The following is a 12,920-nucleotide window of genomic DNA, read 5'->3' as shown; positions in this document are numbered from 1 at the left end:
GGTAGTGTACTTGGTGTAAGAAATAGAATAGAATTGTCCAGGTGCCTCTCTTTTACGGAGGAGGACTGTGTATGTTTTTAAAAAGGGAATCTACCTACTTAGTGTTACAAAGCAAGAGAGGATGCTAGATAAGACATGAGACAAAGAGGTCTAAGAACATAAGAATGGCTATACTGGGTCAGACCAAAGGTCCATCTTCCGACAGTAGCCAATACCAGGTACCCCAGAGGGAATGAACAGAACAGGTAATCATCCAGTGATCCATCCCCTGTCGCCCATTCCCAGCTTCTGGCAAACAGAGGCTAGGGACACCATCCCTGCCCATCCCAGCTGATAGCTATTGATGGACCTATCCTTCATGAACTTATCTAGTTCTTTTTTGAAGCCTGTTATAGTCTTGGCCTTCACAACCTCCTCTGGCAATGAGTTCCACAGGTTGACTGTGCATTGTATGAAGAAATACTTCCTTTTGTTTGTTTTAAACCTGCTGCCTATTGATTTCATTTGGTGATCCCTAGTTTGTGTATTATGAGAAGAAGTAAATAACACTTCCTTATTTACTTTCTCCACACCAGTCATGATTTTATAGATCTCTATCATATCCCCCCTTAGTCGGCTCTTTTCCAAGCTGAAAAGTTCCAGTCTTATTAATCTCTCCTCATATGGCAGCCGTGCCATACCCCAAATCCTTTTTGTTGCCCTTTTCTGAACCTTTTCCAATTCCAATATATCTTTTTTGAGATGGAGTGACCACATCTGCATGCAGTATCCAAGATGTGGGCATACCATGGATTTATATAGAGACAACATGATATTTTCTGTCTTATTATTTATCCCTTTCTTAATGATTCCCAACATTCTGTTTCCTTTTTTGACTGCCACTGCACATTGAGTGGATGTTTTCAGAGAACTCTCCACAATGACTCCAAGATCTTTTTCTTGAGTGATAACAGCTAATTTAGACCCCATCATTTTCTATGTATAGTTGGGATTATGTTTTCCAATGTGCATTACTTTGCATTTATAAACATTGAATTTCATCTGCCATTTTGTTGCCCAGTCACCCAGTTTTGAGAGATCCTTTTGTAGCTCTTCGCAGTCTTCCTTGGACTTAACTATCTTGAGTAATTTTGTATCATCTGCAAATTTTGCCACCTCACTGTTTACCCCTTTTTCCAGATAATTTATGAATATGTTAAATAGGACTGGGCCCAATACAGACCCCTGGGGGACACCACTATTTAACCCTCTCCATTCTGAAAACTGGCCATTTATTCCTATCCTTTGTTTCCTATCTTTTAACCAGTTACCAATCCATGAGAGAACCTTCCCTCTTATCCCATGACTGCTTACTTTGCTTAAGAGCCTTGGTGAAGGACCTTGTCAAAAGCTTTCTGAAATCTAAATATACTATATCCACTGGATCCCCCTTTTGTCCACATGCTTGTTGACCCCCTCAAAGAATTTTAGTAGATTGGTGAGGCATGATTTCCCTTTACAAAAGCCATGTTGACTATTCCCCAACAAATTATGTTCATCTATGTGTCTGACAATTTCATTCTTTACTATAGTTTCAACCAGTTTGCCAGGTACTGAAGTCAGGCTTACTGGTCTGTAATTGCTGGGGTCACCTCTGGAGCCCTTTTTAAAAATTGATGTCACATTAGCTATCCTCCAGTTATTTGGTACAGAAGCTGATTTAAATGATAGGTTACAGACTACAGCTAGTAGTCCTGCAATTTCACATCTGAGTTCCTTCAGATCTCTTGGGTGAATACCATCTGTTCCTGGTGACTTATTACTGTTTAGTTTATCTATTTGTTCCAAAACCTCCTCTAATGACACCTCAATCTGGGACAGTTCCTAAGATTTGTCACCTAAAAAAATGGTTCAGGTTTGGGAATCTCCCTCACATCCTCAGCTGTGAAGACAGATGAAAAGAATTCATTTAGTTTCTCTGCAATTGCGTTACCGTCCTTGAGTGCTCCTTTAGCATTTTGATCGTCCAGTGGCCCCACTGGTTGTTTAGCAGGCTTCCTGCTTCTGATGCACTCAAAAAAAAATTTCTATTCTTTTTGAATCTTTGGCTACTTCAGACTCTTTTTTGGCCTTCCTAATTATATTTTTACCCTTCATCTGCCAGAGTTTATGCTCCTTTCCCTTTTCCTCACTGGGATTTAACTTCCACTTTTTAAAGGATGCCTTTTTGCCTCTCTCTGCTTCTTTTACTTTGTTGTTTAGCCGTGGTGGCTCTTTTTTGGTTCTCTTACTATATTTTTTGATTTGGGGTATACATTTAAATTGAGCCTCTATTATGGTGTCTTTTAAAAGTTTCCATGCAACTTGCAGGGAGTTTACTTTTGGTGCTGTACTTTTTAATTTCTGTTTAACATAATTTCTTGAGGTGTTGCTCACTCGTGGTCGACTGAAGACTTCAAGGAATTTTTTTTTAAAGAATTGGGATACCTACTCAAAATAACCCTGGCAATACGTTTGTGTTGCTGAGTTTGGAGTAACAATGCACTCTCGGTTCCCTCTGGAGTTTCAGATGGAGGCAGTATTCCCTCACTTCCTATCTCAAGCTGTTGTCGAGTGTTAATGTTGAACACCTAAGGGATTTTGTGGCGATGCTGTACATGGGACAGAGGGATTCCATCCTGGCCCTGCAGTTGAGCTGTTTCTGTTTCTACAACATTCTCAGAACCTTTTGATAGGAGGCATGGATATATTTGCATCTCTCCTTGTGAGTCTCCATGTGTCACCATTCTCTTTGGTATATTGTACTACCTTGGTCTTGTGTGCCTTGCTTTTTACCTTCCTGTTGCCTGGGAGGTGCATTAATTGGCCTCAAGGAATTCAAGTCTCTGTTCCTGAGCAGCTGTTCAGTCATTGATCTCAGGAGGAGGGGGCAAGGTGCTGCTCTGGGATTAGTACACTCATTTCACCTCTTGCAAACATGGGTTTGAATCCTGCTGGAGACTGTGGCCTCAGGGCTTGTTTAGGTGCGGGGCTTCACTGGTTTAACTTAAGGGGATATTGAACTGATTTAGCTAACTTGGTGCAGAAACCTGCATGGGCACTCGTAGTTCAGTTTAAACCAGGCTTACAGTTTAGTTTACATTCATTAGGAACAGGTTTAAGCCAAACTGTAATAAGCCACTTGTAAATTAAAATAAGTGTGTCCACACAAGGGTTTGCAGTGCTTTAGCTAAATTGGTCTAAAAACAGGTTTAAGTTAAACTGGTACAACTCCTGTGTGTAGACAAAGTCTGCCTGACTCCCCTTCGAACCTGCAGGGAAGCTTGACTGATTCACTGTACTCAGCCTTTTCCATTGGCAAGGAATCCAGCAGGTGGTCAGCCACACTCCCTCCGAGGCACAGCAGCCCATCTTGCATTCAGGAGTCAAACAAGATTTCAGTCCACACACAGCTACTTACCCCCTTCTGCTGACTCCCAGGGCGGTGCCTTTACCACAAGACCTTCCCATCTCAGCAGCACCCATTGCCTTTTTCTGGGGAATAGGGCCACTGTATATGCTCATCCCCAAACCCATGTTCCCCAACTACGGGGCTTTCATGTTTATCCTGTTTTGATGGGGCCCCTTCAGTTGACCTTGGAGTTCCATCCTAAGCCCTGGTATTAAACCAGCTCTTTTTTAGCAGCCAGTTCATTCCTCCATCGGCAGCTATTTCAAACAGAGGATCCTTACAGCATGGGCAAGTTATGTGCCTCCAGACAAGAGGCCAGGACCCATTGCCTATGTGTTCTGTCTCTTGACACTGGGCATTTTCAGAGCTTTTTGGTGTCTGAGGCTCAGGGGTGACTTGCTGTCTATTTCAGGTCTCCTCTGCAACACAAGGAGATGGTTCAGTGATGGGTTTGTTTTAATTTCTTTTGGGGCCCTATTTCTGTGTAAAATACCAGAGTGGAAATAGCAACTTATCAGCCATCCAAAATAAAGCCAGTTCTATTTGTGTTTGTCAGCGGGTTTATTTCTACCTGATTTCCTCTGTGTGTGTCTCGTCTGGGTGTCTACCTCAAAATATTAGTGCTTTAATAGCACAAAAAATTATTTGTGAATTTAGCGCTGGTGAAAGGTGCCAGATTGGCAGCTTTACACATTTAAGTTCATGCATGAGAAATATTAACCCTTAATAATCGTGTTGCATTGGTGTATCTCTGAGGACTGGATTTTAGCGCAATAGGTCTGCTTGATGGCGATGTCAGAGCACTTGGGTTTGAGTCATCTGGGGTTTTCCATTAATTGATCCAGCCTGCCTCACACAGCAAATAAAATCGCTAAAGCAGAGGTATTTTTACTCATGAACCTTTAATGATCTAACATATTGCTCCTATCTGTCCATAAGAATGGCCATACTGGCTCAGACCAAAGGTCCATCTAGCCCAGTATCCTGTCTTCCAACAGTGGCCAATGCCAGGTGCCCCAGAGGGAATGAACAGAACAGGTCATCATCAAGTGATCCATCTCCTGTCACCTATTCCCAGCTTCTGGCAAACAGAGGCTAGGGACACCATCCCTGCCCATCTTGGCTAATAGCCATTGATAGACCTATCCTCCATAAACTTATCTAGTTATTTTTTGAACCCTGTTATAGTCTTGGCCTTCACAACCTCCTCTGGCAATGAGTTCCACAGGCTGACTGTGCATTGTGTGAAGAAATACTTCCTTTTGTTTATTATTATTTGGTGACCCTTAGTTCTTGTATTATGAGAAGCAGTGAACAACACTTCCTTATTTACTTTCTCCACAGCAGTCATGATTTTATAGACCTCTACCATATCCCGCCTTAGTCGTCTCTTTTCCAAGCTGAAAAGTCTGTATTTTTAATCTCTCTTATGCAAGCTGTTCCATACCCCTAATAATTTTTGTTGCCCTTTTTTGTACCTTTTCCAATTCCAATATATCTTTTTTGAGATGAGCCACCCAGATCTGCACGCAGTATTCAAGGTGTGGGCATACCATGGATTTATATAGAGGCAATATGATATTTTCTGTCTTATTATTTATCCCGTTCTTAATGATTCCCAACATTCTGTTTTCTTTTTTGATTGCCGCTGCACATTGAGTGGATGTTTTCAGAGAAATCTCCACAATGACTCCAAGATCTCTTTCTTGAGTTGTAACAGCTCATTTAGACCCCATCATTTTCTATGTATAGTTGGGATTATGTTTTCCAATGTGCATTACTTTGCACTTATCAATGTTGAATTTTATCTGCCATTTTGTCACTCAGTCACCTAGTTTTGTGAGATCCTTTTGTAGCTCCTCACTGTCTGCTTGGGACTTAACTATCTTGAGTAGAATCATAGGATCCTAAAATATTATGGTTGGAAGAGACCTCAGGAGGTCATGTAGTCCAACCCCCTGCTCAAAGCAGGACCAACAACAACTAAATCATCCCAGTCAGGGCTTTGTCAAGCCAGGCCTTAAAAACCTCTAAGGATGGAGATTCCACCATCTCTCTAGGTAACCCATTCCAGTGCTTCACCACCCTCCTAGTGAAATAGTGTTTCCTAATATCCAACCTAGACCTCCTGCACTGCAACTTGAGACCATTGCTTCTTGTTCTGTCATCTGCCACCACTGAGAACAGCTGCGCTCCATCTTCTTTTGAACCCCTCTTCAAGTAGTTGAAGGCTGCTATCAAATCCCGCCTTACTCTTCTCTTCTGCAGACTAAATAACCCCAGTTCCCTCAGCCTCTTCTTGTAAGTCATGCCCCAGCCCCCTAATCATTTTCGTTGCCCTCCGCTGGACTCTCTCCAATTTGTCCACATCCCTTCTGTAGTGGGGGGACCAAAACTGGACACAATACTCCAGGTGTGGCCTCACCAGTGCCGAATAGAGGGGAATAATCTCTTCCCTCAATCTGCTGGGAATGCTCCTACTAATACAGCCCAATATACCATTGGCCTTCTTGGCAACAACGGCACACTGCTGACTTATATCCAGCTTCTCATCCACTGTAATCCCCAGGTTCTTTTCTGCAGAACTGCTCTTAGCCAGTTGGTCCCAGCCTGTAGCGGTGCATGGGATTCTTCCTTCCTAAGTGCAGGACTCTGCACTTGTCCTTGTTGAACCTCATCAGATTTCTTTTGGTCCAATCCTCCAGTTTGTCTAGGTCACTCTGAACCCTATCCGTACTCTCCAGCTTATCTACTTCTCCCCCCAGCTTAGTATCATTTGTAAACTTGCTGAGGGTGCAATTCATCCCATCATCCAGATCGTTAATAAAGACGTTGAACAAAACCGGTCCAGGACCGACCCCTGGGGCACTCCACCTGATACTGGTTGCCAACTAGACATCGAGCCATTGATCACTACCCGTTGAGCCTGACGATCTAGCCAGATTTCTATCCACCTTATAGTCCATTCATCCAGCCCATACTTCTTTTAACTTGCTGGCAAGAACACCATGGGAGACCGTGTCCAAAGCTTTGCTAAAGTAGTTTTGTATCATCTGCAAATTTGGCCACCTCACTGTTTACCCCTTTTTCCCAGATCATGTATGACTACGTTGACTAGGACCTGGCCCAGTACAGACCCCCTGGGGGACACCACTATTTAGTGCTCTCCATTCTGAAAACAGACCGTTTATTCCTACCCTTTGTTTCCTGTCTTTTAACCAGTCACCGATCCATGAGGGGACTGTGCCCGCTGCTCCCAGGGCAGCGGCTCTCAGGGACGGAATGTGCTGGGTTAGATAGAACCCGGGTCCGATTTTGTCGAGCAATCCCGACCTTCCTAGCCTTTTCTTGGTGGGTCCGCCCTTTAATGGGGTGGTGGAGGGGAGCCCCCATCGGCTGCGCCACAACTATCCCTGCACTTCCTTTCCCTCCTCAACTTTTGTGTCTCCTTTCTTTTCTTTCCCTCACCTCGCTGCCTAATCTTGATTCTTTTCAGTTCTCTCTCTGTGGAGATTCTCCATCTCTCTGGTCCCCCAGCCCACCAGAGCTGACAGACTGTTTGGAAAAAGTGGAGCCCACTGGTGATCGAAAGGAGCCAGGACATCTGTGCTCTTGCAGCTAAGCACAGCTGGGACAGCAGCCTGCATCCCTGCCCACAGGAGCTGTTCCTGAAACTGGCTGCATTAGGGGCAGGAGCAGGGAGAGGGAGAAAACTTGGGCACCTTTTGAAGAGCTATCTGCTGCTTTGCCCACCTCAGCAGGAGCACATGGGGAGCGAGTCTGGATCAGCCTTCTCCTCTGTTCCTGCACTCAGTCCCCAATTTGGGAAGCACAGAGCTAGACTGAAAATACAAAATCATAGAGTGTAATAAATAACCCCCTCCCCATCCTGGGCTTTATAATCACAAGAGCGCTATGGCCTGTAACCATTTGCACGTCCTGTCCCCTAACTGGATGAGAGTAAGTCTTCAGAGTGAGGCTTACACTGCTGATACTGATGATTCCACAATCAAAATTAACTTTCTGCAACATTTGCTTTAAAATTGCTCTTTTGGTGATGTTCCCGCCAGGAAACATGTTTGCTCTTTGTAGGAAGGAAGCACATAAAGGTTGTTGAACACAGTGGAGATTAATCCAGTGAAGCATTTGATCTAACATCCCTGGAAAGGTCCTTGGCCTGATTGCTGAGCTTTAACCCTACATCCCCGAAGTTCTGTGACCCTCTCAGACACCATCTGTCATACTTGGAAATCTGTTAATTAACTTGATTTTAAGCATGACATTGCCCCTAAAGTAGGCGCAGTTCCACACCTTGAAAACCATGTGTGTTAGTTGTGGTTGACCCTAGAGTGTACCATGACCAACTAAGCATGACTAGCAAGATTTTAAAGTGTGCTGATGCTGGGGGCAAAGTTGGGTTTAAGCCAACGCACTTTCAAACGTGACTGTTGCCCTAGATAGGACTCTTGTTACCTTGCTGTCTAAGGCTGGTGCAAACTAGCCTATTGATCCCAAGGGCATGCTCGGATAGCATAAGAAGGCTCTGATCCTGGTTGGAACCATGGGGCACTGTGGCAATACCCACAGAAGCTCTGCTGATGGTACCTTTTCCCTAGCTGTCCCAAGTCTCTGGGATAACCATCCAGCTCCCCCAGAGGAGTGCCAGGAACAGGGCTGTTTTGAGAGGGATTACAAAGACCTTACAGCTCTGTGGAACCAAGACTGGTTTTATTTTCCTGTCTTCTTTACTTTTATTCATAGTTTTTAACAGGTGCGCACGCGCACAACTTCCATGTGGATCCTGGAAGCCTGTTGTTAGGGAGATGTATTCCTTAGGATGTAAGGCAGGGGCACATGAGGAATGATATCACTGTAGCTCTGCCCCTTGACAACCATTGGTACTACCCAGAGATTTCTCCCTCACTTACCTTTGGGTGTTTCTATTCTTAGTGCCACTCTTGTTCTGTCCACTTGCATTTGGAAGCCGGGAAAGAAGCCCTTGGCCAGCATGCCCAGGCTGAGAAGAATGCAGACAGTCTGGCAGAGCGCAGGTTAAATAAAGTTTGTCTTGGCAGGGCCCAGCTCTTGGACGTACTACAAGCCACTGGAGTACAGTGATGATGGAATTACAAACACAAGCACCAGCACAGGCTGCCAAATGGGACAGGTCTCCCGACACTGCTTGTGGGCTGCTATCTGCTGGAACTCTGTGGGTATGTCTACACAACAACTAGACACCCACGGCTTCCCATGCCAGCCAACTCAGCTTGCAAGGCTTGGGCTGCTGGGCTGTTTCCTTGCTGTGTAGACTTCCAGGCTCGGGCTGAATCCCAGACTCTAGGAGGTGGAAAATGGAAGGCCTGGAGAAATTGCAAGCTTTCCCCATTGTCAACACTCCACTGTTTCCTGTCGAGCCCCCTGCTGGCACAGACTGAGGAGAGAGCACGTTTCCCACAGCCGGCGGTATTGCACCAGTCTTTTCAGTGCTATGGAGCTGAATCCTGGTTCTGCTGAAGTCAGTGGGAGTCTTGGCATTGATGTGAGTGGCATCAGGATTAAGATCATGCTTCCCCAGGAGGCCTATGGGGTTCCACTCTGCATGGCTGATTTTTGGGGGCAGAGGGAGCTCCAAAGCTGACGGCTGGCTGACTGCAGAGGCATTTTCTGGTACTTGGGAGAGTGCTGTAATGTTTTGGAGTCTGGGGATCCACACTAGATTTAGTAACATTTTCTGGCCAGCATGGGTGGTGTCAACGAACCTTTCCTGCACTGGCTGCACATGCCTCCTGGCTCCTATCCGGAATGACATTCCTGTGGCTGTAGCCTCGGGATTTGCAGGTTGTTACCATATAAAGGGCATAGTCCTGTCGCAGCAGGAGAGCCAGTGTGAAGTTTTTTTGGAGGGTACATAACTTTCCTTTTAATAGATGGATGGCATAGATTTTTGGATGCAAGCTGCAATGATTTCACTGCCCTCCAGTGATGGAGATGAGCAGAACTGAGAAGGATGGGAGGGAAAGCTGGCAAAGGAGATGAGTACAAAACACAAGGACAGTCTCACCTCCCTGCCCTAGGAGGTTATAGCTTTGGTCTTAAGAACTAGCATTACTAAAGACCTTCAGTTGTCTCCTTACAGTCCTTCAGCCCCTTCTATTCCCAAGCATCTCCCCTTAGCCTTTACTCACTCTCCCCCAACCCAAACGAGGACTGGCTTTTGGCACAAGCAATGGGAAAACACCACGTGGTGTCCTGTATTGACTTTCTCTACTAGCAGTGGGACAGGACAAGGAAGGCACTCAACGCCAGACCAGATTCCCTCGCCAGGCTGTGCTGGCAATGGGATTAGGGAGGGGAGGAAAATTGGTAATATAACATACTCCCCTCTGCTACCACAGCTTAGGGGCATGCTGCTGCTTGGGGGCTTCTGGATCCCCTGGGAGCTGTCTTCCCTTTACAGTGAAGCATCAAGAATGCCTGTTTTTGGCTTTGGGGTGGGGTGGGGCAGGGTAGGGATCAGGCTGGTCTCTGAGCTGGGTTGATTCTGAAATCAAAAGCATTAAAGATGCTCTTGGCAATAAGGCACCCGATTTGGAGCAAGGAGCCCTGGGCTCTACTCCCATCGGTGCCAAAGTCTGCCCTCGAGCCATTCATTAAGAGCTAGAGCAATCCACAGGCTTGAAGGACTAGTCTGACCTGTACAGCACAGGCCACGGTCCCATTGGTGGCCAGTTCCATGAGTAGCTCTCTTGACATTGTGTGAGTAACTCCTTCACGGTGCAAGCAAGAGGGTCACTAATCTGGCCCTTGTGCTCTGTGCCTACATTTTCCCATCTGGAGATTGGGAGTAGTCATCTCTAGCTGCCTCACAGGTGGCTGAGGAGCAGCAGCTAATGAATGGCTGTGAAGTGGCTGTGATACCCTGTGGGCCGTTGCTGTGAAGGGAGGAACATTTTATAAAGCCCATCAACCCTTCTCCAGGAGTCCCGGATAAGTGGGAGGCTCAAGAGCTAATTCCCACTGTAGCCATCTTTCACCTCTCTCTCTCTCCCCCCCCCCCCCCATGCCTGCCTGCAGATGGCTGGAAGTGCAGGTGACTAACCTGACCTGCACTCAGCGCTGGGTCCAGTACCTCCGATTGCTGCAGGAATCCATATGGCCCGGGGGAGTCTTACCAGCGGTGCCTAAACCTGTCAGGACGCAGGAGCAGAAGGAGGTGACGGCACAGCAGGCCTTGCAGAGCCTGATGGGACTCCTTCCTGGTGAGTTTGCCGTGCGATAAACACCCAAGGGCTCTCTAGCTGTGGGATCTGGCTAACGGGCCTTGGCTCTTTAGGGATCAGGTTCTGAAATCCATTCCACCACTTCGCCATGTGAGAGAGCCGGTGCAATAGTGACACCTGGAACCAGTGCTTAATGTGCCGCAGATGCTGAGCACCATGGGCTGTTAGCACTGCAAATGAACGGGAGTTTGTCATAGGCTCATTGGCCATCCCTGAAACCAGTGCAAGGCAGAGGGTTGGGGAGCCCCACAAGTGAACCCATTGCATTGTCACCTCTAGAGATCTGGTTTCCAAGCATGAGAGAGCCTGCTTGTGTTTACCCATGTGTGATACCAGAGGCATGGACTTGAAGCCGTCCCTTCTTTGCCCCCCTTTGGTGTGTTTAGTGTGAAACACTTTGGAAAATAGCAATTCTCGCTCTCTAAACTCTGTGCAGTTTTGACACCATTGTCAGCCACGGCAAGATCCAAGACCTGGCAAATTCACCTCACCTCAGGAGTTAAATGACCCATCAATAGGGCTCCCACTAGTTCCAAGTGAACAGCCACCGCGCTGCCCCAGGGTTACTCGAGATAATTCACACAGCCATCTCAGCAAAGTCCAGTACTCTGAGGGAGAGAGAGCCTGCCATTTGGTGACTTCTAAATACAGGCCTTCTCATCTCCCACCTTTAGTACTGGCCACTCAGTAGGTGGTGCTCCTACTTCAGAGCCACTCTCTAGGGAGGCAGTGCCCCAGCACAGCAAGAAGGTGCTGTTCCGCTGAAGGTACTATCTTTCAAAGGAGGTATAAAACAGAATTCTTTCTGCTATCATTAAAAAAAAATCAGGACGCTTCTCCACATGACTAAAATCATTACCCCTGATATGCTGGCCAGATGGTGTTCTTTTACATTTCCCTCTGTCTTAAAACAGCTGCTGTCTGGTTCACCCCAGAGGTGGCTGCATTTCAGAAGTGGGTGAAGTAATCCATCTGTGGATAATTTGTAAAGCATGATAAGATTCTTCTCCATCTGCTGTTTATTATAACTAGCCAGAGGTTGTCTCTTTGGTCCGGAAGCTCTCTTCTACATTTGGTTCTAGAGCTGGATGTTATGTCTGGTATTAAGATTGGGCTTTAAGATGTGTGTTTTCCTGGTATTTTTCCAAGTCGGGGGAGGAGGGGCATCATTTTCTGGGACATCTAATCAGATAGAAAAGCCTCTTTAACATCCACTGAGTTCCTGAACAAGTGCAATGCGCCCTGCGTTGTAATTTAGATGTGGGTTTTTAAAGACAGTGTCTCTCTGATGTTAACAGACTTAATTCTGGAAATCCTTGGGACAAGCAGATGTCGACTGAGCTGGAACCTGGTCCTTGAGTCACTACATCAACCCATCATAAACAGGTAGCCTTGACAACGGGGCCTTCTTAGCCTCCATAAGCCAGAGTCATTGCTCTGCAATAACCAAGTAGTGCGTTGCGCGATGGACTCCCTTGAAAAACCTCACTTAGAAAGTTTCTGATGATGAGGAATCTCACTGGAATGAACAGACTCTTTCAGGCCAAGGGCTCTCACTGCAAAAGTTCATCTCCTGAGGCTTTGACGTGAGGTGACGATCAGAAAATATCAACCTCAACATGCTATGAATTATCTCAGGTGATCTGCTGATTTCATTGATGCAAATAGCTTGGCAGGAGACGAATCTGGGGTTGTCCCATTGTTTGGAAAGGCTTTTAAGTTAGGCTACGTCTACATCACAGGTGTGATTTTCCCCAGCCTGCATACACACACTCACACTAGCTCTCACAGACCTAGCGTGAGTATAAACAGCCGTGTGGCCACGGTAGCATGGGTCATAGCAGCGGGGGCACGGCTGAGCTGTGCTGAGTACATACCCGCCGGTTTCAGGCGGGTTTACACTCTGGATGGCCCAGCCCTACCTCTGTTGCCGCTGCCTGTGATGCCACAGCTACACTGCTCTTTATAGTTTATAGCTCGATCAAAATCAAAGTGGTCCCCGTGGGCAGAGCCGGTCAGGAAGTCCTATTCAGGGCTTTCGTGAGCAGGCAGTGGATGTGTTGCGTACACAGATGGCTCGCCACTGAGCATTATGTAAACATAGATTTAGTATGCATCTCTGAGCCCCTCTGCTGCACTCTCCATACTAATGAGTCTAACCTTCCCAACTTCTCAGCAGCCTCAGGCAACCACTGTTTGGGGGGGGGTCA

General features: G+C 46.4%; 1 protein-coding gene across 4 annotated transcripts in view; it reads left to right on the top strand.

The window, feature by feature from the left end:
* The window catches only part of SNX19 (sorting nexin 19), a 53,162-nt gene that overhangs the window by 35,308 nt on the left and 4,934 nt on the right, over positions 1 to 12,920 (top strand). For 3 of the 4 annotated variants that reach the window (XM_073320768.2, XM_073320771.2, XM_073320770.2), the window contains 2 exons: positions 10,505 to 10,689; positions 12,009 to 12,096. In XM_073320768.2, coding sequence (XP_073176869.1) covers positions 10,505 to 10,689; positions 12,009 to 12,096 — 273 coding nt within the window. Of the gene's footprint in view, positions 1 to 8,505; positions 8,970 to 10,504; positions 10,690 to 12,008; positions 12,097 to 12,920 lie in introns of those variants that run through there. The other variant, XR_012155902.1, reaches the window with a different exon arrangement.

This window comes from Lepidochelys kempii, chromosome 22, assembly GCF_965140285.1.
Source record: "Lepidochelys kempii isolate rLepKem1 chromosome 22, rLepKem1.hap1, whole genome shotgun sequence".
In the NCBI taxonomy this organism is placed as follows: Eukaryota; Metazoa; Chordata; order Testudines; family Cheloniidae; genus Lepidochelys; species Lepidochelys kempii.
The sequence above is the reverse complement of the archived record's forward strand: the minus strand, read 5'-3'. Positions and strand labels throughout refer to the sequence as shown.